General features: G+C 49.4%; 3 protein-coding genes across 3 annotated transcripts; 1 reads left to right on the top strand and 2 right to left on the bottom strand.

Annotated features, from left to right (window-relative positions):
• Positions 1-2: 2 nt before the first annotated feature.
• Positions 3-1020, top strand: TERF2IP (TERF2 interacting protein). Its single transcript, XM_088136361.1, has 2 exons — positions 3-264; positions 468-1020. Exons 1-2 carry the CDS (start codon positions 184-186, stop codon positions 852-854), a joined length of 468 nt encoding a protein of 155 aa, XP_087992487.1. The 5' UTR covers positions 3-183; the 3' UTR covers positions 855-1020.
• Positions 1021-1160: 140 nt separating this feature from the next.
• Positions 1161-3997, bottom strand: LOC103065240 (carbohydrate sulfotransferase 4). Its single transcript, XM_007431779.4, has 2 exons — positions 3376-3997; positions 1161-2542 (listed from the first exon to the last, which is right to left on the bottom strand). The coding sequence occupies exon 2, from the start codon at positions 2534-2536 to the stop codon at positions 1415-1417; it is 1122 nt and encodes a 373-aa protein (XP_007431841.1). The 5' UTR covers positions 2537-2542; positions 3376-3997; the 3' UTR covers positions 1161-1414.
• A 2166-nt stretch (positions 3998-6163) lies between these two features.
• TAT (tyrosine aminotransferase) lies at positions 6164-17117 on the bottom strand. The gene is made up of 13 exons (XM_007431769.4): positions 17025-17117; positions 13670-13794; positions 12094-12344; positions 11889-11993; positions 11472-11539; positions 11096-11254; positions 9794-9932; positions 9566-9618; positions 9178-9330; positions 8765-8893; positions 7588-7671; positions 7334-7432; positions 6164-6744 (listed from the first exon to the last, which is right to left on the bottom strand). The coding sequence occupies exons 3-13, from the start codon at positions 12326-12328 to the stop codon at positions 6601-6603; spliced, it is 1368 nt and encodes a 455-aa protein (XP_007431831.1). The 5' UTR covers positions 12329-12344; positions 13670-13794; positions 17025-17117; the 3' UTR covers positions 6164-6600.
• Positions 17118-26085: the final 8968 nt, after the last annotated feature.

The following is a 26085-nucleotide window of genomic DNA, read 5'->3' as shown; positions in this document are numbered from 1 at the left end:
TCGGGGCCGCGCCGCGCTCTCCCTCCCGCCGGCCCGCGGAGCCGGCTCCTTTGGCGGGAGGCGGCCCCGCGGCGGCTTCCCTTCCTCACTGACGCCTCGGGAGGGGGCGGCCGGCGAGCGGGCCTTCCCTCCCCCGGCTGCCGAGGGCGGACCGCGCCGCCTCGGCCTGGCGCGAGGGCGCCGATGGAGGGAGGCCGGGCCGGGGCAGCGAGGGCGCCCGCGCTCTTCCGGCGGGCCAACCGGGAGTTCGAGGAGGACGAGGAGGTACTGGCACGCGGAGCGGAGGGGGCGCCGTGCGGGAGCAGAGCCGCCGCCTCGCGGCAGGGGGATAAAGTTCGGGGGCGTTCGCGGCCTCTTGATCCCGCCCCCCTCGCCCCTCTTCCGCGGAGCCCTCGCTGGGCTCGCGGCGGCCCCTCGAGGAGCGCCCGAATTGCCGACCGCTCCGCTCTCCTTTGCCTCCCCTCTAGGAGGACGGCCAGGACGCCGGCTCCGCGGAAGGCAGCCCGCCGGGACCCCGGGGAGCAGCGCCGCCCGACCGCGCCGTCCCGGGGCGCGGGGGGCCCCCGGCCGCCGCGGCTGCAGAGGTGGCCGCGGCGGTGGCGGACATGAAGCGCTTCATGGCGGAGTTCGGCGCGGACCTGGCGGCCGTGGCGCAGGCCTTCCTGAAGAACAGCGGGGAAGCGGCGGCCGCGGCGGAGTGTCTGCGGACCGGGCAGCGCTCGGACGGCTGTCCTCTTTGGAGCAGGCAGGACGACGCGGACTTGCTGGAGGGCCGGGAGGAAGCCAGAAATAACTTGGAGACCAAATACGGAGTAGAAAACGTAAGGAAGCGAGTGGGGTTCAGGACAAGTTAATCCGTGTCAGGAGTGAAAATAACCTAAGCTGCTGCGGTGGAGACAGTTCTCCTTTTTGTTCTTTTCGTAATCTTTATTTGTGTAGCAAACTACAGTACTTACTCTTAATCATGGTTGCTCTTCTGAATAGTTGGCAATAAAGTTTTACAGATCAGTCTTGCATAGATATTCTGTTATAGAATTAATTGACAAACAGCATATTAGGCAGGAAGCTACATTTCAAAGAAATAAGCACAGACCACATTATCTACAGTGTCTCCATTTGAGTCAGGGACTGGATGCAGGCCAAGTGAGCAGATCCACGTCCATGGGAAACATTCCAGCTGTCAACCACTGCAGATTGTGGACTGATGGGACAAGTAACGAGAAGCACAGCGGTACCAGGAGGGTTTGAGTTGCTTTTCCTTACTTGCTAGCTGCTCCAACATTTCTCACAGGGCAAATGCCAGGTGCTCCCTCATCCTCTCATGTAGGGGTTGTCTGCGCAGGTTCCAGCCACCTGGGGCAGTCTAGTTGTGGCTTCTTGAGCTGCTGGGACCTGGGCAGGCGGTTTTTATATTCTACTTGGCCAGTGATTCCTCTGCATACAAGAGGTCAAATGCCATGTTCTTTAGTTCATCCTCAGATCTAGCAGGCTGGTAGCCCAAAAGTTTCATAGCATCCTTGCAGATGTTTTGTACTGTTGCTGTTTGGAAATAAGAAAGCGTCTTTCTCCAAGCCCGTGACACATTCATTGCATCCCTGGAGTCGGTGTCAAAGACTTTGGTGCCAAGGCCTTGGCCATGTGTGATGTTGTGCACCCAGGACTGAAGGCTGGGAAGGAAATGAAGCCCTGCAAACTGATACAGCTGAGCAGCACTTGCCAAGGGAGTCTTAACAATATCCTCATAGCGAACCAAGAGATAGCGATCTTTGAGAGATTGCTTGACCTGCATGTATATATCAATGTGACTTTTGCAAATTGCCTTCATGATGGCATAGGGTTTCATGTCCTTCATATTGTTCTTATGCCTCACCACAATCTTTGTGTCACGGGCAAGTTCATTTGCTGCATTCTCACGGGAATGAAAGACAGCCCTGGGATCGCGGACCAGGTGGATAATTCTGAGGTTCAGGGAGGGGTCAATGAAGAGAGGATAAAGCACCCTGAGGTCAAAGAAACGGACTTCCTTCAAGACAACATGGCTGTATGTCTTGCAGGCCTCTTCCACTTTGCTGAATGGATAATTCCCACAGAGTGTCTTGCAGGAATGTTTGGGGATGATGTCACTGCGCTGGAAAAAATCACATGCAGGGGGAGAGCACAAAGCCCGGCTGGTCTCCCACTGAAACAGCGCAGACTTATTCCTGTGCTCCTTCATATAGGCATCAAAGACGGACATGTCACACTTGAAGACTGACTGGACAAGGTCCCGCACTGCCATGTGCAAGACCGTGGCACTGTTTTGGTACATGGCTGTCCAAACGTGCCAGGCTGGCTCCATCAGGTAGAAGACATTGGGGTGCTGACTGAAGAGTTGCCCCACAAAGGAAGATCCAGATCTCCAAGAGGAGAGGATGAGGATATGCTTCTGAGTCAGCTTTTCCTGAGGCATGTGGTGAAGCTGAAAAGTGAAACAGAGGAGAACTGCAACCTGAATTGCCAAGATCACCAGGATGTCAGTCTTGCTCAGCTTCCACATGGCTGCCTGGAAGTGAGATAGAGAAAAAAGGGAGGGAGGGAGGGAGGGAGGGAGGGAGGGAGGGAGGGAGAAAAAAGAAAGAAAAGAAAGACAAGTGTCAAAATGGTAAATTATGTTTCCATGTTGTCCTGTGGCAATTAATAGCTGCTATTATTAGTTGCTTGTGGTAGCTGTCCTGTACACAACTACAATCTTACTTGGAATATTGTGTTGTTCTGGTCACTGCACCTCAGAAATTATTGAACTTGAGAACCACTATTCTGAGGAAATAGACCTCTTCTGAGGACCTAGATCCCACCTTCCCACCCCTTCCCCAGGCAGAGGAAATCCAAGAGTGATCAGGAAATTGCAACTCTGACAGGACTAGCTGCTGTAGGACCTATATCACAAGGCCAGTCTTGATGTCCGGTTCATAGAGTTTCACAGGAGATCCTATGGATCCTTGGAAAGCTCCATAAAATTGTAAGATGGCAGCTTCCAACTTTTTAATGTAAAAGTAAGCTTCACAACCCAACCCCTATTCTACTGCAGGCCACAGGCCAGGCTGAGCATGGATGGCTGGTAGTGATTGGCTTGGTCAATGAAGCAGAACATGGCTGCTGGAAATGCAAGGGGAATATGTCCCCCTTGGCTGTTTCTATGAGGGTGGAGGGGTGAAGTGATCATGAGCATCATCTGCCACTTTTTGCAGGGGTAATTATTCAATCTGGCCTCTGCTGTTTTCATCCAACAGGAACCAGTTGGAGCTCACCCCTCTGCTTATGGCCCTCTCCCCGCGTGCAGCCTTGGTCTTTAGTTTTCAGACCATACATTCCCTACTTAGCACCTGTCCCGCTTACCTCTTGAGCCTCTGGGAGCTGAAAGAGCTCAGCACAACCTTTTCAGTGACTACAGCCAGCCTGAAGAAACTCTCCCTTCCCAGGGCTGGGGCAGCACGCCCTGCTTGCCAGCTGTGATTCAGTATACAATGCTGTGGGAAGGAGCTGCTGGAGGAAAAGACTCCCAAAAGAGAAGTCAGATCACCATGGGGAGGAAAGGGGAGGAAAGGTAATGGGGAGGGAGCATTGTTAGGCCAGGCCATCCTGTGCTGTAAAGACACAATGGGTGCTAGAAAAAATAGATCCCTGAGGAGAAGCTCAGGAAGAGTTCTCTACACTTCCCACATGTAGAGCCTAGGACAAGAGCAGCATATTGGCATGCAAGCCAACTCCCTTTTATCCAGCTGCTGCTATATCTGAAGAACAAATTGTCTGACACAACAGGCCTTCTGAGTGCAAAGTTTAGGCAGAAACTCAGGTTGCATCCATTGGATAAAAATGTGGGCCAAGGAAGCAGCTCTGAAGGACCACTGACGGTGGACTACCTGTCTCTCTTCCCAGGTGCACTAAGTGGCAGGGCAGGGAACAGTCACACTTCGCCCAGACCTAGGACTCTACCCACCAGACATGGCTCACCCAATAACTGAAGGAAATGCAAAGGTCCTTGCCACGTGGTCCTTTGCGTAGGAATCTGTCTTGCCGTAACCAGGAGGTCCAGGAAAAGGGAGGAAAGACAGACAGTGGGTGCTAACTGACCATATTGATGGGAGAATGAGAGAGAAATGCATCTCCTCCACTGGCAGGTGAGATGGTCCCATGTGCACTAGCTGTCCTGGGGGTCACATGCCAGGAGAATAAAGGGGGCAGGAAAGTTAATTGCAAGGGATTTCCAAGCAGTGCGCCTTTGGCCAGGTATCAGCTTTTCTACATTCTCCTCTTCCCTCCCTCCTTCCCAGCTCTCCACAAGTCCTTCATGCTTCAGCAAGGCCCAGAATCCAGCGTCTGCAGAGCTGCTCTTACTTGTCCTAACCCAGCAGAATATGGAGACAAACCAAGGAGTTCATGAGTATCTGTCCGTCAGCATGGTTAACTTGCCAGAAATTGAACAGAACAGGAGCAGATTTGGTGTGCAGGAGGGGCCAGAAAAATACAGTTGAATTCAAAAATGGTCTGATCCAGTTGGGGGCTGTTGGAAAACATTCCAGGAAAAAAATCCCTCTCCTATGGGAGAGCTAAGTGGGCAGCAGCTTGGAAAGCTGCCTTTTTGCTAGCCCACTTAGTAACTATGCAGAGATTCAATAACAAGCAAGCCAGCACTGTGACAATGACAGCAGAAAGCTGCACCTTGCTATTGAGTTCAGAGATAGGAAAGGTGAGAATAATGATTGAAAATTCTAAATGATTATGACCGTATTATAAATTGTTTTTATTTTTAGATTACATATTAGAAGATTTTTGCAGCGATGCTCTTAGTAGGCTTTTTTGCAAACAGCTGGTGGCTTTGTTCAGAGCAACTTTTGCAGCACATTGTCATCAGAAGCATGGAGACACTGTCTGAATAGTTTCTAAGTCAACACGTGTAGTTCCAGTATCAGTCGGACTGGTGAGCGGTCAATCCACACGACCCAACTGTCCCAGCGCCAGCAAGAGCCAGAACGACATCCTCCACCTGCCCGCAGCCCACCAGGGAGGCAACGCCCACCAGTCTTTTTCCGCTACACATCAAAAGGAGCGCTTTCTGACTTGCACCAGTTCAAGCAAGTTTGTCCCGCTTCCTTCCAGGCCAACATCTCCTAATTAGTCACTGAACCCTGTAGCCGCAAAGGTCCATCCCCTCTAGCCCCTGGCAGTTGCCCTCCACCACTTCTTTTCCCAAGTTTGCCAGTGGAATGGTGGAAGCTGTGTTTTTGTTTAACAAGTTAACTGGCAAAACAGCGAACAGATGGATCTGCCTTTGAGTGTTTTAATAGAGTCCTGCCACTTTTCCCTTCCAGCCCAAGTGACAGGAAAAAGTGATTAAAAACATGTTTACTTCTGTCTCCATCTCCAGTCCAGGAGGGAGGAGTGATGAAGCAAAGGGGGCACGGTAAATTGGTAAATGTGGTCCAGGCAGAACATCAGACCATCACTCTAGCCAAAGCAGAGAAACTGGCTGAAATCCCTTAAGAAAGGAATTTCCTAAGTTGGCTTCATTTTCACAGTTTGTTCGCAGGAGATCAGCAGCTGAAGATTACAGTGAGAAAAAAAACTTTTTCTCCTTACGTTATAATTAAAGAGAGGAGGCCATAAGAAAAATGGTGGAATTATAAGGCAAATAGGAATAGTGTTTCCTCTCATGACAAAAGACTCTGTTGGAAGTGGAATAGGAAGTATGTAATAAATAATACTGCCTTCCTACAAGACAGTAAGATTGTATTGGTAAAAAAATATGACCAATCTTAATATTTCTCCCTTGGATTTCTTCCCCATCCCTCACATAACAGAACACAAAAGCCTGGGGTAGAAATTGACTGCCTGTAATAGGAGCAGAATCTTTATACGTTCTACTGGACTGAGTTGGGCAATAGCATAATCAGAAGATGTGACAGATGACTTCTGAATAGAGAGACGTAGCTCCCTTCCCTGCTTTGCTCTTCCTGGTTACAGTGGGTGTCACATCTGTGAGGGCTGCCCCATTTACCAGATGACCTCCTCCTCCTCCTCTGGATGGCACAGCTAGGAGCTACTGCAGGATCATAGCCTCCCTGACTGCTTCCCAGCCACATCCTTCCTGCTACAAGATGAGTTTGTATACGTCTTTGCACACGTCATTTACCATGCATTTATTCATACAAAAAATACAATAACTTATGAACGTCAAATGTGTGTACAAGAAAGTGGACTGCATGTGCATGATGGGGGGGGGCAGTCATGGGCTTCCATTGAGGTCTGTGTAGTATTGGGAATAGTCCTGTGCCTGTGGAAGGGTTGGACACCTTCTGCTCTGGTTTGTGGCTGGCATGGGGGTTCCCTCTCACAGCTTCCCATAGGCTCTAGAAACCATTCAGCAGGTGACTGCAGGCTGTCAGGAGTGCCCAGGGCTGCTGATGAAGCTCCCTGAGCCCACTGGACAGGAAGGAGTGTCATTGAGCCAAGCCCTAGCAGTTCAGAGTCCAGAGCAGAGGATGATGGTGCTGAATCCGGGTGCTCTGGGAGCAAACTCAGAGCAGGTGGAGTAGAAGAAGGGCCAGGTACACATGCTTGGGCCTACTTGTCACATTCCAGATCCTGGGCCCCCTCCCCGCCTTGATAATGTTTCTCGCAGAAGTAGCGGATACGCTGGCAAGCCTCCACCATCATCTCCTCGGGCACGGTGATCACCACACGGAAGAAGTTGGGGTACTCGAAGCACTGCCAGGAGAGACAGCTGAGCCGTTAGCCACTGGATTTTGTAAGGAGCTTCCCAAGCAGTTCCTCCCGAGCAGAGCACCGGAGTTAATGCTCTGCAAGTCAGTCCCATTGCTGCTATCGCTGGGCCTTTTGATGGAAAGCTGGGGACAGGAGGGCTGCCAGCCAAAACAGCTGTGTTTTTTTTCCTGTTGTGCTTATTCCCCCTTGCCCCCATCTCCAAGGCCAGATCCAATTTTTTCTTACGTTTTTCAAGAAAAGCTTGTTCCTGTTTCATCTCCCACAGCCTCCAAGGCTGTCACCAGGATGACAAGTTGCAGACATAGCTGCAGGGGGTAGGGCTCCAACCCATATTATTTCCAATATGAAAATCCGGTGGAGAGAAGAGATAGTGCAGTAAGGAACGTGGCTGCCTCTGAGCTAGCCTAGCCAGAAGGAGAAGATGCTGCAGCATCTCTCATACCAACCTCCAGGGATGTGGAGCTGTGCCACTGTCACCAAAAACAAGAACTAGGGAAAGGAGAAGCAGCCGAAAGCAGGAGACCTGACAGTCCCAGGCACTCGCAATCTTCCGACAGGGAAACAAGCTCACCGTGGCAGGTAGACAGAAGACAGACTGCTCAGCAATGAGCCTCTCTGTGAACTCCACATCATTCTCAAACTCTGGGAAATGCTCCATCTCGATCCCCACCTAGAGCCACAGAGGTAGAAGACAAGTCTCAGCCAACGTCCCTTCCTCCCCTCTCCCCCAAGGAACAGCCCTACGTGGGGTGTCTTCAGGGAAGGAAGGAAAGTGTGTCCTGTACCAACAAACCTTCCCTCACCCTCTCCACAAGGGGAGCTCACCATAAGATACATGGCTCCTTGGGGCCGGACCGGCTTCAGCCCACAGACTGTAGAAAGGGTGGCATAGCAAAGGACAGCGTTGGACTGGAAAGGGCAAATAAGGAGGAAGTCAAATTGCAGACAGTGCTTCCAAAGCAAACCTTTGCCTCCCTCACCCACACAACTGGCCAGTGATGGGTTAAACGTGCCTCACCTCAAAAACTAGCTGGACTGCCAAAAAGGCAAAAAACTGAACCTCTGCTTGCCACAGATGTGACATGAGCACACACAGATCCTGTCCTTTTTCCAGTTGTGCTGGGATGTGAACGAGAGAGAAAGGGAGGCCTGGCCTCCCTCCACAGCAGCCCTTTTTTCTGTCTGTCGCACTGCTCCTCACACCCCCGCAGAGCTGCAGGAACCGTTTGCTCACCTCTGAAACCCCTTTTGACCCTAACCCTTTCTAATGGCAGAGAGCGTTCTAGTATCCAGATTTCCAAATTAAAGGAACATGAACAGTTAAATATGAACTTTTCTTGAAAGCCCTTGGTAGCTGTTTGTTCTCAAACTGGCAAAAAACAAAACAAAATACGCCCATCCTTCAGTTTCTTTGCAAAGATGTATTGATGTCCCATTTTTTTCACCTAAGAACTATTACAGAAAGAACATACCGAGCAAAGCACACTGGAGAGAGGACAGCTGTATGTCTCCCGTAGCAGATCCTCTGCTGCACAGAAAGGAATCACTGCCAAGGGTTCAGAACAGTGAAAACCAGGGATTCTGCGATCATGGGACTGACTGGGCTTTCATTGTCTTTTTTATCTCAACCAAAAAAAGAAAGAAGTCTGCTGCACCAGTGTGTTGGAACTCTGCTCTGCAGCAACTTCTGAATGTGGAAGCTTGGCTTCTTCCCGTTCTACCTCTCTGCTACTTTTCTTGCAGCCCGAGGTAGGCAAAAGAGGTCAGCTGACCAGGTTTAGGTGTTTCCACAACAAAAATATCTGAGTGGAACTGATATAAGTCAGTGCATGACTGGGCCTGTTTGGAATTAAATTTAGTGCCCTTGAGATTGAGTTTATTAACCTCCCCACCCCAACTTAACCAGTTCAGCACCTTGCTGGAACCGAGACATGTCTTTATTTCTTTCTGAAGGTACAAGTGCATCTATTGCAATGTGTTCTTAAAAACGACTCAGGCGCACCTTGAGGAAGCTGAGCGTGTTGTGATAGAACTCAGGGGATGTCCGGTGGAAGATATGCCCAAGGGCTCCCTGGACAGCTGTGCAGGGCCCCAAAATCCTTTGGCTCAGCCTCAGAAGGCCCTCCCTGATCTGGAAGACACACAGGGACAGGAGGGGGAGGGAAGTGTACCCATCATCCTCAAGAGACTCCTGCCTATAGGAGGAGGAGGTCCACCAGGGAGGCTGCTTCCCTGGCACTCTTGCCCGGCATAAAGGGAGACAGTGTGCGAAGGTGCAAACATCGCAGGGAATGGTCAGGCCTGAGACTGCTTTAATTGGCCTTGCTTCTCTCTTGGAAGAGAACAAAGAGGGCCAACTCTTCCTCCCCTTGGAACCAAACTGGGGGCCCCAGCAGCCAAGTGGGTAGTCCTCACCTCCTCTCCAAAGATGTCCCGGCGATCATGTATCAGAATCCATCCCATCCTCCAGCCAGGCACCAACCACCGCTTGGCAAGGCCTCCGCAGGACAGGATCGGGACATTAGTGCTGAGCTTTGCAAGGGACTCATATTTACAATCTTCAAACACCTGAGTTGGGATGAGTTAGAGGAATTCCATTTAGTGGCTAAGGAAAGACTTTGAGAATGCCCTCCCGTGCTCAGCCCCTCACGAGTTGGGACACAAAGGCAGGCCTTTCTTAAAGGCCTTCCCCTGCCACTGCCACTGCCTCTGCTAAGCCCTCATTAGTTCAGCTCCAGCCCTCTCCCCTCACAGAAGCCATCTCTCCATCCCCCCAGACAGACTGAAGCTGCTCTTCACTCACCATTTCTGCATAGATCTCATCGGCCAAAATGGGGACACACTGCCTGGAGGCCACTGGGCAACAGAAAGAAGGAAGAAAGACATTCAGCAAGTCATCAGGTGCCCTCAACTTGGATGGCCTCCAGGGCCTGGAGCATCTGGTGACTCCTTCTGCCCCACACAGAGCAGCAGAGAGTTTGGCACAGGGATGCATGCATGAGATAGCTCCAAAGCTGGCCTGAGGAATTACCTGTCAGAATCTTCTGGAGGTGACTTCTGCTGAAAACAGAACCGCAGGGGTTGGATGGGTTGTTCACGATCAGGCAAGCCGTCCTATTGTCCACTAGAGATTCCATTTGCTTCAGGTCAATTTCCCAGGACTTCTCTGGCTGGTGGCAAATGGGAGAGGAGGATGAAGAGAGTGAGCCAGGCCTGGAACCAGGCAACAGCCCCTCTAACTGTGGGGCCTTTGGGGCAGGTTCCCTGCCTGGGTCAGAATGATGGGCAGGTAAATGGGAGGGCAAGAGAGGGGCTGCTGGCCAGCCAGGGAACTGCTGCACTGTGTAGGAAAAGCTTTCTCCTTTGATCCCAATTTACAGGTCGTGCAACCAAGAGCTAAAGAGTGCTGTGAAGTTTTGTTGATCGGTAGCTACCAGATGTTGTCTTAGAGGAGAAGATGAAAGTTTTAAAGCAAGCAATTTAGCACGTTGTTACAAACTTTACATCACATGTCCTGCCTAACTTATTAGGAATAAACAGTGGTCGAGCTAAGGTAAGAACAGTTTTGTTCTTGACCATACATAGTTATTTCTAATCTGCTTCTTTCTCTGGGAATTGTGCAAACAAGGAATTTGAACAGAGAGAGCTTGTTTTTAATTCTTGCAAAGTCTGTGCACCCAATATACTATTGTAGTAGCTTTGTGATGGAATAGAATTATGAAGGCCAGGCTCAGGGAGATAAGCGTGTTCTTAGTTCACCGCAAGAGTGTGGAAAGTGCAAGAGGATGAGGCTGGCACCTCCCTGAGGAATTCACGGTGTTGTGACTGGCTGGCTTGCGAGCTAGGGTTCAGTCTGGGGAGATTCTTTCTAGAGGTTGTAGCTAATAAACACAGCAGAACTGAATTTGCATTGTCTCTTGGAGTTCTTTGGGCTAAACCTGACATCAATCTCCCCAGACTCAACCCTATCTCCCAAGCCAGCCAGTCACAACATCGTGAATTCCTCAGGGAGGTGCCAGCCTCATCCTCTTGCACTTCTCACGCTCTCGCAGTGAACTAAGAACACGCTTATCTCCCTGAGCCTGGCCGCCATAATTCCATTCCATCCCAAGCTTCTAGCTTATTCTATTGCACACCCTAAGCATGGCTTTGGCTTTCACTACTAATATTGCAACCCTTCCAGCTATCTTTGGGACTTCTCCAACAAAGCAAAGCTCTCCGAGCCTCAAATCCTGGTTTCAAGGCAGCTGAAGCAGAGGCTATCATCAGGTATTCTGCTTCTCTTTTGGGAAAAAGGTTGGGGTTAGGGTCCTCACGTCTAGGTCCAGCTTACCAAGAGATTGTAGAACTTGACTTCGATTCCCATGGAGTGAGCCAAGGTTTTATAAAGGGAGAAGCCAGGGCGTGGCACCAGAATGTTCTGTCCAGGGTTAGCCAGGACTGCTAAAGCTAATTCAATGGCCTGACTGCAGCCACTGGTCAGGATTACATCCTGCAGGGAGAGAGAGAGAGATTGCTGTGAGCTGAATGGGCACTTAATGGCTTTCAGCCTTGGTTCTACAAACCCACAGCAAAGACAGATCTGAGCCACAGGAATCCTAAATGCTACAGATTATCACATACTTGGAATTAGGTGAGGAGTCAAAACCCGACCCCCCTCCCCAAATATGTTCTTACTCCTTCTCAACATGCAGTATCAGTGCTGTTACCTGGGCTTTCAGGGGTGCTTCTGGACAATTGTAGTAGGCTGCAACCACCTCTCGACAAGACAGGTAACCTGGGATGGGTGGGAGGTGAGGTGAAGTGAGTGTTCAGTGCTATGGCTGAATTAAAAAGACCTCTGAAATGGAATCTTCCTGAACTCTAGTCTTGTATCTTAGAAGGTTTGCCCACGAGAAGCCTGCACAGGATGTTATTTAGCCCCCCACCCCCAGATCCTTTTGCCAAGGATTCCCCAAAACTGGTCAAATACTCTGGGACTTTCAGCTCACACAGCAGAAGCACTCCCCTTTGACCCATTTCCCTATCGCAGGCCAAAAATACCTTCTGTGGACCTCAAGGCCACTGCATGCTAATGGTATCCCGCTCCCTTGCCTTGGCTTTTTCCACAGAGCTCAGGGACTCACCCACAGATGGGGCATAACCGTTGTATTTTCCTGAGTCTAGTGCTTCCTTCATGGCCCTTGTGACTTCATCATCTGTAGGAAGATTCCCAAAGACAGTTGGGTCCCCTGCAGAAAAATAGAGGGTAGGTATGTTCAGCTTGTTGGTGGTTGGATGGTGTCAAAAAGGGTCAGAGTCTCTCTGGCCCACCCTGATCCATCTACTCACCTATAGACAAAGATATCAGAGCCTTCCTGGGGTTGGGCTCCACTTTCATGGCATCTACAATGGCTCGAATGGGGTTGAAAGTCCTTCTAGACATTTCTGAAGCCCTGACTGCCCAGTGGGGCTTGCGGCCTTTTCCCTTGGGCAAAGAAGGGCCTTTTCCATTGAGGTTGACATGGACATCTAGGATGGAGGTTAGGGCAGTATTGCTGTTCACCTGGATCAGGCAGGAATCCATCTTGGGAGGGGAGATCCTGCAGAGGACACAGAACAAGGCTGGGGCCAATCCCAAGGCTGTCCCTGCACACACCATCTACTATTGAAACTCACCAGACAGTCTGTCCAAGCAACACAGGGATGAGGGCAGGGGGACATGTAGACTGCTGCCTGGGGTGATGCCAGCAGGCTCCCTCTTGTGCTTGCACAGGTACCAGTTTAACAACTACAGCACAACCAGGGAGAGAACGGCATTGCAACACAGCAGAGTTTTCTGGCCTGCTGGAAAAATGCAGCTTCCTCATGAACCTCTCCTGCCCCTTCCCCTCCTCACCCTGGGAGTGTGCACTTAGGCCTGTGAAAAGGTGGGCCTTTGTGCAGAGGATAATCCAAGTTCACATTTAAAAGGCTGTCAGGAAAGCAACAACTCCCCTCACACACTTAGGAGATAAAAACCCATTACAAAAAAACTGATCAAGCACATGAACCCATTTGTTCTTCCATTGGTTAGAATAAAGTCAGTTGGTATCCAGATACAGATGAGCAACAACAGAAAATTTGCAAAGTGAGTATGTATCAGCTGTGTGATGAAGCTGCAAAGACATTTTAGGTTGTCTCCTATAGTTTTCAAACTGTTAGAAGGATTTGCTCCACTTCATTTTGCACAGGTCACACCCTGCCTTCAGTCTCGGTTGCAGTGCTTTAAGGAGGTTTCAGAGAAATTGAAACAGGTTCAGAGGACAAGAGAGTGATCAGGGGACAGGAAAAGGGAATGAAGGACCTTAACATGTTTAACCTTGAGAAAAGATGGGGGGACCAATGTAAGAACTCCCCCCAGTTTATTAAAGAATGTAATGCAGAAAAAGGTCAAGACCTGTTGTCTCCTGTTCCAGAGGACAAGACATGAAATAATGGATTTAAGTTACAGGAAGGCACATTTGAATTGAATGTTAGCAAAATCTTCCTAACAAACTGAAAAAGTTTGACTGAGGAAACTATTGCCCAGAGTAAATGTGGCCAGTTAAGACATCCAGTATTCTCAAGTGGTACTTTCATTTGGAGCTGCCAGTCAAGAAGACTTCTGGAAGTCTTCGCCGGTCTGTAGGCCAGTTCCTTGGTCCAAAGGCCAGGCACCGTCCAGTGGCCTCTTGTTCATTTGTCCCCCTTTCAGGGTTCCCAAGCACTGTACCAGTGCAAGGCCAGGTCACCCCCAACAGGTCTTCACTAGAGAGGGCATGCTGGTAGGGGGAAGGTTAGGAAGAGTACAGAGAACACCAAACTCTGCCCAAATTCTGGAATTACCCTTGGCTAAAGTTACTCACAGAGCCTCTTGGCTCATGGACCTCAGGGGTTGGTGGCTTACCTGAGACACCCAAAGATGTGGCTGCAGCTCAGTGTGATGAAGATGGGTTGAGGAGTTTCCAATGTGGCTGAACAGAAAGGCAGAGCCAGAATGCTAGAACAGAAGTCCTTTTATGCATGGCAAGCCTGCAGGAGCCAAAGCCAAGAACAGGGTGTCAGCCTGGAGTCCTCCAGCTATTGGCTGATGGGGAGGGCTGTACTTCCCACCCAGGGACACCCCCAACTCTGACTCCATCTGGCTCCAAACATCTGGAACAAACACTGGCTGCATGTTAACTCTTTCAGAGAAGGGCCAAAGTTGTCTGCTGGAACCACATCATTCCCCCTTCCAGAGCTGACCACTCAATCTGGGTAGAATTCTCCTTGGCTTGGTCCCGGCACCTAAGGTCCTTCTGGCTCCCAGTATCAGGAAAAGTCACCAGCCCAACTGTAACTCCCATGAAGTGTGTGTGCCTTCAGAATCTAGCCAAAGACGCATGCAACACACTACTGTAATGATGGGAGTGAAACCCAAAGGGTTAACTTCAGGCATGGTCCAAGGCTTTGCCTGGCATTTAAGGGCGCCTGATGCAATCCATGAGGCCCACCTCATCAGTTCCACGTTGCAAAACACAGTAATTAATCCCAAATGCTATAAGCACCAGCTGGGGATGGGAAGACATTACACATCATCAACATGTCTACCCTCTCCTCCAACCATTAGCCAACCCACTTTATCAACCACCACTACTCTTGCGATATCTAAAGGGGAAAGGGATTCCATAGTTCTCCAGGATTCTGCTTTGTGTGGCACAGAGGAAATCCACAAGAAATCAATGGCTGAGTTTGGTCCTTCATTGAATCCTGGCAATTTGCAAAGGTGGCAGCTGTCTTGACAGGGCAAGAGAAGGTCCCTGTCTGTTTTCCTCTAAAGTACCTTCTTTCATGAATCTTGGTGGACACTGAGAGTAAATGTTTCTGTGCCAGAGTTTCCAGACCCTCAGCCGCTCAAGAAGGAGCCAATACTGAAGAACAGAGGAAAGAAAGGGAGGGTTGGGGGGTTGCCCCATTAATACCTCTCCTTCCCCTTTAACTCTCCCCCACTCTGCCTATGGCAGAACCTGGGCAGTGCTCCTTGGACAACCTCTAAGGACAGCTGTCTATTTCTCTGCCTTTCTCAAGCGTTGTGGAGGTCAAAGAGGTCTCCCTCCAGAATTCCACACTCCGACAGACAGAGATCCTGCAACCCTTAGAAGATGTCATGCCCCTCCCCCAGATGGGCAACCAGGATCTGTCCACCACCATGCCCACCAAAGAAATAGCTCAGGCTTGAATCTGCTTGATGGAGGGGTCAGCAAGCCCTTGATAAAGCCATCTTTGCTCATTATTCTAACTTGCACATGAGAATATTCACAGGTTTCTGGTGCTGCTTCTGCAAGACTCATGTCAAGCAGTGGGAGGAACACAGGCGACATGCTCCCCAGCCCCCTTTTAACACCCAGTCCTCTTATTTCAGCTATGTCCTGCACATCCACCTTGCCTCCTACAACCTGGCCGCTTTGCTTTATCTGGGAGATAACCGCAGGAACTGCCTTGGTGAGATAGTTGTGTCCATAGGCCCAAAATGGTAGAGGTAGTAGGAGGGAAGTAAATGGGGACAGTAACAGGCAAAGTCATGGTCTCCACCTGGTTCAGCTTCCCTTCTCCCCACACCTGCTGTTTATTAAACAATTACAAACCCATATTTATGTGTTTCTGCAAGCATTCCTATCCTGGTTTGGACAATCCTTCTGTGCCAAGTTTTCAGCCTCTATTATTGTTCTGAACTTCTCAGCCCCCATAGAACCTAAGGAGAGCTACTTTGCCTGAGAGAGGATGCCCTCCACGTTCCATCTTCAAGATGATTCTGATCCTCCTACCCTGCTCTTTTCCAGCTCCAGGTCAGCAAGGAAAGAAAAAGATTTCTGCTTGCAGAACCAAAAGCTGCTGGACTTATGGCAGAACCTAGGCAGTGCTCCACCAACCTCCAAGGACAGTTGTCCATTTCCCTGCCCTTTGCAAGCCTTGTGGAGGTCTCCCTCCAGAATTCCACACTCTGGAGGAAGATGGAGGTCTTGCAACCCTTGGAGGAAGTCATGCCCCTCCCTCAGATAGGCCAGGACACAAGAACAAGGTAGTGGCCTCCACCAACTCCTGGCACACCATTATCTATCTTTTTTCCTTATTTTCTCATTGAGTAGCTTTCATTCCCCCCTAGCTGGTTGAATGCCTCCTCCACACCTAGTTCCTGGCCACCCATCAAGCTGTACCAATACAAATCTTATTTGTGTCCATCAGCAGCTCCAGACACCCACCCAATGCTTTGTGTAGGAGGAGCAGGAGGACAGCAGGAGACTCTCCATAGCAAGTGGCTGAGTCATAGGAAGGAGGGAGTGCGGACAGGCGAAAGCCCCTTCTACCTCCGCCTCCTTCTCCTCCTGTGCCAAATCCCTCTTTGAAGCAAAAGTCAATATTGGCTAATTTCATCACTGGCATTTGACATGTGCTTTCCTATTCCTGTTCACTTGCACAGCCTGTTGTCTGTGGCCTCTTCTCCTCCATGGCCTTGAAGCCCCTGGGGGCTAAGCAAACAATAGACACTGGAGGCCTCTCTGTTGACTTCAGCTGCAGGCCTGCTCTGAGAGGCCAACTCTTGATCAGGATAACGCTTGCACCCTTGTCAGAGAAGAGCTGGCACCTGAAGCAGTCTCCGAAGGGACCAGCTTTCTGCCACTCCTCCAGTTGCACATTGGCTAGGAGGTTCTACAGGTGGCAGCAGCAGCCACCCACTGGCCAAGAGTTTCTCTGTACTATCAGTGAAATTTCCACATTCCTTCTCAGACCCAACATCACCACAACTCTGAAGCCAAGAGGAGTGGTGGGCATCAACCCATGGGCAGGAATGAACCACTTAAGACAAGCTCTCAAGAATTCCACAGACAAGTAAGGATATTAGAAAGCCGTAGACAAAGAACTTAAGCAGCTGGCATGATTTAAGAACAAGTCTGACGTGTGAAAAGAAGGGTCAAACCCTCTTCTATGTAGTTTTCTTCCCACCCTACTTGGCCCCCTGTTTTGGGTGGTCTGTTTTGGCTCCACCTGAACTTTGATTTTGTAACCATTAGATCTGTTATCATTTTGTTTTTCCCTGCCTGTGTGAGAACTCTCACACGTCTCTTAAAAAACAGCTGGCAAGACATCTATGTGCTGTGATAGGCAGGAGATGTCAAAGCACTGTGAAAATACAAGAAAAATAAAATCTAGGTGATTAACCCTATACATACACAGTACCTGTTATACTCTGAAAAAATATAAAAAGTCGATGTAAGTTGACTTACTTTTGCGGAACTTTTGCAGATCAAGTCTTCTTTAGCAGGACTTGTTTGCCTTATGCTTGATAATTTTGGCTCTAAAATGCTTTTTTCCAGTTCACCTACAGAAGGAAAGATAGATGGTGACTATTTTCTGCTAAAGGTGAGCAGAGAGAAACAGGGAAGAGAAAGGAAGCAACCCCAGAGAGTATTCAGAGAAGAGGAAGGGGAATGGCTCCCAGGATGCTGGGAAAAGCCACCGGTGGGTTGATAGCACAAGCGGAGGCACAATGGGGGCCAGAAGAAAGCAGAGAACGCATGGAGATCAGGACTTTCAGCTCACAGCCCCCAGCCCCCGTAACCCCCCGTTGTTCGGCTGGCAAGGGGCCGGATGTCTCAGCCCGAGGTACTCCCCAGTCCTTGACGGGAAGCAGAGGGATGCTGGAAATATTTGTGCCTGCAGCAGCCGCCAAGAACAAAAGCTATTATCTGCTTGACAAGTATTCAATATATTTTCATGAAAAGACAATGCAGATTTGAAAAACATTGTATGGTTTCCATCTAACAGATTTTATTAAAAAGCACACGCTTTTGTGAGCTGCAGACTCCTTCTGATTTTTTCCCACCATAGTCTAACACCACTCTTTTCCTACAAGGCACAACACACAAAGCCCAAAGCAAACAAACAATGTTGCAGTTAACATGTTGCGTGAATCACACAAATGTCCCCTTTTTCAAACATTGTCTAAACATCTGGTTCTCTGATTAAAATCAGAGCAATTTTTATTCATTTCCTCAAAATTCTGTTTATAAAATAAAAACTATATTTCAAATTCATTAAACTTGATAGGCAGGGACCACTGGGTGACTCCAGAAACATCCCAAGTTTGACGATTGTTGGTTCAACTTTGGCCAAATAGAAAACTTTGAAACCCCTTGCTTTCCTCTAGCAGGCAATTGACTTTGGGGGGGAATGGAAGGACAAATATTTCTGGTTTGGGCGAGTTATCCTTGCCAAAATGCTGGAGTGATTCCAGCTACACCTTTTCTAAAACCAAAATAAGTTCAGAAACAATAAAATTGCTATTTCAGGAATACCCACTATTTTATAGAACACCAAATCTGCTTCTTCATCCATTTAGTTCAAGAATGGAAGAATCTCTCCTTTCCTTATCTGTTTTCTAGATTTCACTGGCAAGCTTGTGGATCTTAACTCCTACAGTGAACTGCACAATCCCTGTAAAAAACTGTTGGGCTTGGACTTCCCTGCTTATATGTGCAGCCCACCGCAAATTCTAAGTTCACCATTGCTCTCTCTTCTCCCCATAGAGGCTCTATGCCCAACAACTGGATGTTTTAAAACTCCCAGAAATAGGGGCAGTTGAATCACACCTCTGAGCTTGAAGATAACCTTGTAAGCAACCAAGGAGACACAGAAGTAGGAAGCAGCAACCCCAGATTTCACAAAGTGGGTGAAGTAAACCTCCAAGACCACATATGGGTGTAAGCAGTCATCCCTACATTGGTGTGGAGGGACCTTGGAATGTCATCAAAACAAGGCATTGGAAGGTGGGTCCAGTCCCCATAAAGAAAGTGTTGGCATGACAACCTGAACCAGACATCTGCATTTGTCATGCAAACCAAGCCTGTCTGGTGACTATACTGAGTTGATTGTGTAAAGCACAATTAAATTAACTGAGAGTTGTCTGCAAACATAGCTTGTGGGACAGAACAGTAATAAAGCAAGCATAAAATTAAAATTTTAATAAAATTTTGGTAGCATAAAATTATCTACTCCAGAAGTGATGGGGAATGAAGAAATGGTTGGTCTAAGTGCATGTAGAGGACTTTCCCCTCAATATTCCAAATATTTAAGACTAGATACCTGGCATTCCATATTACTCTGAGCCATAGTTTAGATTTTTTAAACATAATTTTGTCAGATTTGGGGCAACTTACCCTTTGGTGCTTACTCCTCTTGCTTATAATAATGCCTGATTTGTGAGAATCAGCGTGGAAAACACTGATTTATATTGCTGCACTACACTAGGGTATTATTCCTACCCCTGGCTTAGGGTTCAGTTCTAAAAACAGTGACACACACATTCTCATTCCATTATTGTTTATCAAAACTTCTCCTGCCTTATCTGCTGCAGAACATGCCCGCAGAGGCTTACAATCACCATAATAAAATGATCCATCAAAGAAAGCAGCAAGAAAAGAAACTTGGAGAAATATAGTCTCTGGCTTTTAACCTGCTGCTAAACTAGTGGTTGAACTGGGGTCTTACTGACCTGCTTCTATATTGTCAATATAATTTCATATTTTTATCTTATCATCTTGCTGTTAACTTCTATGAGCACTGTTTAATTAAATATAAAATCCCTGTAAATACTGTATAATTCTACCAGAAGAAAAAGCATAGCTAGGATTCACATCCCAGAGACTTATGATTATTTTTTAATGAAAATTGTCAATTAATATAAAGGAGCTTTTCACAATTCTATTAAACAGACCTACTTGGGTATCTGGAATTAACCACCCACGTAATCTGTGATACACAAGACCATGGAGAATAACAGGAGACCACCAAACTCTCTGAAGGAACTGACTGCACCTGTTGGGATGACAGTGCAAATGTTGACAGAACCCTCCAGCTACATCCAAAGTGCACTAAATCCTCGAGGTAACAGACCTCACATTTAGTGGACTATGGGAATGGTGGACAGCATGTCTGTATACCATATGCTTCTGCCCATGGGTAAAATAGCATTTCCATTTTATGCATGCCTAAAATCTACACAGAACACGCAGATAAAAACCCATTTGGAGTGAACACTGTTTAATGGCCACCTCGTCCTCCCGTTAGTCTATTAAAACAAGGTTTGCCATATTAACGCAGAAGATCTGACTCTTATGTGAAGCTTACTCTGCCTTACAACTCTGGCATCCAGGTGGAAAGGAAACACCAGAAATTATACTGAACCGAGGAAACTCCTCAGTTCTTCTGAACTACAGCTTCTGAACTACAACTGTCATAATAATAATAAAGACCAGGCAAGTCTCATTATCAGAAAATATTTAGTTTAAGGTGAGAAAATAGGACAGTTCCAAATTCCACTCAAGGTTCAAAATCAGAGAACTGGAAAGTAAAATACTATTTTGCATGCCACGTAAGATATAAATGTTGTGATCAGAGCCAAATGCTGGTATGGATTTACTAATCAGATTTCTTCAGGCAAATATTCAAAAGGCGCAGCTTCCACAATTACTTGAATAGAGTGTCTTCTGAGCTGTTTTTTGGTTTTACTTTTCCTGATGAAGAGTTCTGGATAATTCAAAGGCCATGCCTAATTTCATGGCATTTTGGTCTTAGTAAAGATATTGCCAAAGTGATCGTCAACAGAAGACGACAAGCACTGGCTTGGAAGCCAACCTTTTGTGGCCTCTGAGTGAGCTGATTTCAAAAGACTGAGATCTGTGTCCCAGTATGGTCTACCTAAGAGCCAGTTAGATCATTAACTATTTCTGAAAATAGACACACTCCATCAGCTTTTAGGATGAAAAAGGTAGGCCCTCTCCACCTTCAAAGAACAGCCAATAACCACAGGGGAAGCCTTGTTAAAACCTGACATGAAATTGTTCCCATGACTTTCTCTACAGTTAATACATAGGTGGAAATTCATTACTATAGTACTGGTTATTTTAAGAGGATACTTCCTTTCCTCTGCTGGGGAGGATGCAAAGAATAAAGCTTCCCATGGGGTGGACTTCATAAATCTTTTGGGGAACAAATGTCAGTTATTCTTTCTGGATATGATTCAACATCCTATTCAACTCAACTTGACTTAGTTCTCAGAATTAAAAGTCTTGAGACTGATTCTTCTACAAGGACATTATTTTTTTTTTTTTTACTGACAGCAATTAAAACATTGGCTAAGCACTGGACAATGCCATTAGATTATATAGCGCAGAACTAGTTCTTGAGAATTTGACACACAATGTATGCTGAAACATGACTATTGCACTGGAGAAAATTGAAAACAGAGTAGCAAAACAGGACTGTTTATTGGAAATAGGGTTCCTGGCTATTTTATACATATTAAACAATAACATCATTTCCTACATACACAATGAGGGCTTTTTTTTAGTTTCACCCTCCATTATCCCATTGGAAACAGATTCTCTCTTCTAACTTGCAGGGATGGAGATGTATCAACTTTTTTGGAAAATGTATAATATCTGCTCTCTTAGACATTTTTCTTGCTTTGTCATGCATATAACTATAAAAGAAAATGTAACAAAAATAAGATACCTGTGCTTAGCTGAACAAAGAGAAATGAAGGATACATGATGTACTTAATATTTCAAAGTATTAGTAGCAGAGTAACAAGGCCAAAAAAGAGAGACCTGAGGAGAACCAATCAACTTGGGCATGAGCCATGTAAACAGCTCTGAGACATCTCTGGCTCATGGATTTATGATACTGTCTTGACAAAACGTAACATAGCGTTGCCTCATGATAGCCTAAACTGATCTTGATAGAAGCTGACAATTGACCAATGTGAATTTTGGGAACAGTATTCTAATTTATTTCAACAGTGAAATGTAGGTATCCAAACGCTCTGATGAATTGTCGTCAGAGCTGTGTCATATTAAGGAAGGTTCACCCATGCCCCGCTCAGCCTGACTTATCTGATTGTGCTTGGAACAGCAAACATCCCAGGGACTTCCTCATTTGCCATCAGCTGAGTTCTCCTAGGCCTCTCCTCCCTCCCAGCTGGGGCAACGATGTCATTTCAGACTAGAGCTTGTCAAGGAAGGCCCCTTGGAGGGCTGGATCTGGCCACAGCTCACTGAGTCCAGGATTCAGAGATGACTAAGTAAATGCATCTGGGAGGGGGCGAGGGGCAAAACAAGGACTCTTTTATTGATCAACTTTACACCTACTGCAATCGACCAGGCTGTTGAAGGTTGCAGTAATCAATACAGCATCAATACACGCAATGCAATGAAAATTTTAGTGAAACTAAAAAGACACCGAGAACCATACAACTATAAACATGAGGCGTCTTTTTGTTGCTGCCACCCCCCTGCTATGGAAGAAATCAGCATCAATCCAACCAGCGTTTAGGAGAGCTATCAAGACCTGCCTGGCTATGCCTGGAACCCTCTGAGGACTGACTTGAGAGAGTAAGTGATGGCTCCGCTGTTTTTCAGGGCACGCCACTCCTCAGCACAGTCCCCTTGAAATTTCTGACACTGGGTTTTCACCTGTTTATTGACTTGGAGCACACATCGCTTTGGAGTCAGTTGTGACCAACGTGGCATAGAGAAGCAGTTTTGCAAGCAACTAGAAATTCTGGAGAAGAATAAGTGGTGTTTTGGAAGGTCTGAGAAAAGAGCAGGTGGCTGATAGTTGAAGCAGGATATTACGGGCCCAGAATGCCATGCACCTAAAAAGCTTGAAACAGCCAGATACGCCTTAGAAGCGTTAGCCACAAAGGTTTCTTTTGAACTCAGTCTAATTGTGCACTGGCAGCACTTAGCTTTTATGAGAAATTAAGTTTGACCCAGGCTAGAAACCAGGAGATGGTGAGTTCTAGTCCTGCCTTAGGCACAAAAGCTGGCTGGGTGACTTTGGGCCAGTCCCTCTCTCTCAGCCCAGCTCACCTCACAGGGTTGGGTTGTGAGGAAAAGAGGAGGAAGACGGAGTATTAGCCATGTTCGTCGCCTTGAGTTATTTATAAAAATAATAAAGACAGGATAAAAAAACTTTTAAAAACCCCTCTGTATTCTGAGCTTTTGTTACTCTAATTTGAACATTTTGAATCCTAGGGTGTTTTGTCTTCTCTTGCAGCTGCTTGATAAACAGTCATTTTCCCACCCCCTAGCTGCAGCATTTGGGCAGCAGTTTTCTTTCACATGCTCAAAGAGCTGACTGCCTCTGACCCAGAGCAGCTCTACTGCAGGGGTCTGCAAATTGACTGATTGATTGATTGATTGAATTTGATGCCAGAGTCCAAATGACTCTGTGTGGCTTCAATGCAGCAGAGAATATAAAAAAACCATGTAATAAGAAGCAGCAAACAACACAACCAAAACAAAAGGAAAAGAGAAAGATGGCAAACTCAGCAGACTCCCAAAACATCCCCCCTCCAGCGGAGGAGGGGGCGCCCGAGGCCTGGGAGGACAGCCAGCTCCTTAGGCCCTTGGGAACGCCAGCAGGGTGGGAGCCACCCGGATCTCAGGCGCTGCGACAGAGCAGGGGCGCTGCTTGGGTCCCGAAAGATGGCACTGTTTCACGCAAGGAACCCGGAGCGCGCCGACCGATCGGCTCGAACCGGCTCCGCCGTCACCTCCGAAGGACCGCGCCCCGCCCGCCTTCCCTGCAGAGGCTTCGACGGGCGGCGATCTGCTGGACGCGCAGCGCCCTCGCTCGCTCGCTCGCTCGCCTACAGGCAAGCGAGGGGCCCTTCTCGCCTGACCTCCTCCGTCTGCCAAGAAAACCTTCCATCGTTTGCCGGAGGGGTTCTCCCGAATGATCCCCAACTCGGGAGACCCCCGAAGCTGTTCTTAAAGCCCCGCGACAGGCGTTCGCTCTCCCATCCAGAAAGAAAGGCGGAAACAGCAGCAGCCGCGCCGGGGAAAGCAAGCTATGGGGGCGGCTGGGGCGGCGGGCGGCGGGCACCGCTTGGCGGAAGAGGAGCCGCACTGGTTCTGCGCAGGGAAAACTGGGAGGGTAGCGTGGGGGCGGGGCGGGCCAGCTGCGCGGAGCCTCCGCGGTCCGAGGCAGCGTACCGTCAGGGCAAGGGCCGAGAAAGAGGCCGCAGCAGCAGCGCGAAAGCGCCCCCCGCCTGGGAGGAGCCGGAGCCGGAGCGGGAGCCGGAGCCGCCGTGCAGGTGGGAGGGCGGGACGACGAAGACCATGCCCTTGGCTGGGCGCGCCGGCGCCGGTGCCGCGGTTCCCTTCGCTCAGCGGGCGCGGCGCCAGCCTTCCGGGCGCCCCGACGGCGGAGGGGCCTCCGGTGCCCTCCCGGAGGGGCTGCGGTGCCGTTCGCTTTGCACGGCCCGCGGGGCAGGACGGCTTTCGGTGCCGGGGAGAGATGGGCAAGCGGCCTGGGCCTCTCGGGTCCGTCGGCTGCGGAGGCCGCCGCGATGGGGGGCGAGGAGCGCAGCCGCCTCTCTTAGACCGCGACGGGCGAGGGCGGGTCATCGCGGCCCCAGGAAAGGCCTCCGGCCGGTCTTACCCGAGCAAAGGCGGCCAGGGCCGAGTCCTCCCTGCTGGAGGGCGGGGGCGCGCGCGGGGATGCCCTCGCCCCTGCGCCGGCGCCCCGGAGGCTAGCGACCGCCCCTCGGGGCTTTCTCCCCAGCCCGCTGCCACCTGCTCCATCTCCTCCTCGGCTTGCTGGTCGCGGTCTGCAGCCCCGGCCTTTTCAGTTTGGGGAGCACTTACTACTGCCACCACGGAGGGGGCCTCAGCGGCTTCAGTGGAGCCGGCGGGGAGAAAGCCAGCAGCTGGACGCCCAGTTCCACCAGCTGAAGTTGCCCGCGGCCGCCGGAGGCGCCCCGGTGGCCTTGGCATGGCCGCAGCTCGTAGCCGGGCTGGTGCTCCTGCCCTGGCAGTGCCCGGCTTGGCTGATAGCGGAGGCCGTCCTGAACGCGGCTGTCGCCTGGTGCCAGCGCGCTCCTGCCATTACAGCCGCTGGCCACGCGCCTCCGCCTGCGCCTCCGCATCCGCCTCCGCTCCGCGCCGCGCAGAGAACGGGAAAGCCTCTGCCGCCGCAAGGGCTACTACGGCGGCCTCGGCTGCGGTTTACACGGAGCAGAGGTAGCTGTGGGGCTTTTCACGGGGGCCGCCGCCGTCTCTCTTTTTGCTGCTTTTTGTAACTTCAGAACCAGCCCCACCGGGCGAGAACCAGGGGGAAGCTAGGCTCGACCGAAGCCGGCGCCCGGAGCCTGCAGAGAAGCACTTCTCGGCTCTTACCTTCAACGCCGGCGCGTCTGGCTCACCGCTTACTGCTCCCGCCTCCCCCAGAAACCAAGATAGCTGCCAGCTCTGAGGAGATTCCTGTCCCTCTTTCAGCACTGGGCTGACCTCCGATAAACTAGTCCTCTGGGATCCTGCTGAGACTCCGGTGGGGAGGGCAGGCTGGGAAGACAGCTGTCGAGCAGATGCTGGTGCGGCATTTCCCAGCTTGGTCGGTCCAAAGCCCCTTCTGGGGAACGTGTGCCTGTGTTTTCCAAGCTGCCCCCTCGCTGCTGCCTCATGAAATCTGGGGGAGCAGACAAGAATCCTGAAGACCACCCAGGGCCAACATAATCCAAGACAAGATTGTACTGAGGCTTTCCATGTAGCCCCCAAGCATCCGGCGGAAGAGTCACCTGCTGCTCCACAAGTGTCTTTACAGAGCTGTAGGCAAATGCGACTGGCCACTGGCTAAAAGGCACCTCCCCTTCAGCCCAGTCTGCCTTAGATCTGAGAACTTGGTTATACAGTGTGCTATACATTTATACATTACAAACCACAACAGCTGGACAAAGGCTTAGATGTGAGCCCAGCTGCACCTCCTGGGCCTTCTGACCTTTTCTGTTTTGTTTATAAATAAAACGATAAAACTATTTATCTGACAAAATGACTTCTTTCAAGCTTGTATCAAGTATATCATTACTCTTCGGGAACTCAAAAGGTTTGTTTTGCAGGGACCGCAAAGCTTAACTCCAGCTGCAGCACATGGGTTTATACAAGGATTGGTGGAGATTCAGGCACGACACAAACTGATGTAATGTCTCACTACCTAAGCAGGTGGGTGAGCATGGCACACTAATCCCGTGGCCCAGCACAATACAAAAGCCTAATCTCATGGAAGTTCCTTCTTTCGTTCGGACACTGCTTCCCTTGTGGCAGCAAGGAACGGGTTTCAGCCACTGGCGGGGGTGCTTATTATAGTTTGCCCAACATGCTTAACCAGGATTGTCAAGATTTAGTCCACTAAGACAATTTTCTGGTCTCACAGGACATGTTGAACCATCCTGCTTGCTGGTGGGTGTGCACATCCACTGAACCACAACCAGCCAGCTGTGCTTTT

The sequence above is a fragment of the Python bivittatus genome, unplaced genomic scaffold, assembly GCF_059951505.1.
Source record: "Python bivittatus isolate LINGU-HERP-01145 unplaced genomic scaffold, Pbiv_v1 ctg000190_np1212, whole genome shotgun sequence".
Lineage (NCBI taxonomy): Eukaryota > Metazoa > Chordata > Lepidosauria > Squamata > Pythonidae > Python > Python bivittatus.
The sequence above is the reverse complement of the archived record's forward strand: the minus strand, read 5'-3'. Positions and strand labels throughout refer to the sequence as shown.

Excerpts from the sequence above, each read along its gene's own strand:
- TERF2IP (XM_088136361.1), top strand. The coding sequence starts at position 184 with ATGGAGGGAGGCCGGGCCGGGGCAGCGAGGGCGCCCGCGCTCTTCCGG. Across the intron at positions 265-467 it reads AGTTCGAGGAGGACGAGGAG|GAGGACGGCCAGGACGCCGG; the intron begins GTACTGGCACGC and ends CCTCCCCTCTAG.
- TAT (XM_007431769.4), bottom strand. The coding sequence starts at position 12,328 with ATGGATTCCTGCCTGATCCAGGTGAACAGCAATACTGCCCTAACCTCC. Across the intron at positions 9,933-11,095 it reads TCAAGTTCTACAATCTCTTG|CCAGAGAAGTCCTGGGAAAT; the intron begins GTAAGCTGGACC and ends ATTTGCCACCAG. Across the intron at positions 7,672-8,764 it reads ACACGCTCAGCTTCCTCAAG|TCCAACGCTGTCCTTTGCTA; the intron begins GTGCGCCTGAGT and ends TGCCCTTTCCAG.
- LOC103065240 (XM_007431779.4), bottom strand. The coding sequence starts at position 2,536 with ATGTGGAAGCTGAGCAAGACTGACATCCTGGTGATCTTGGCAATTCAG.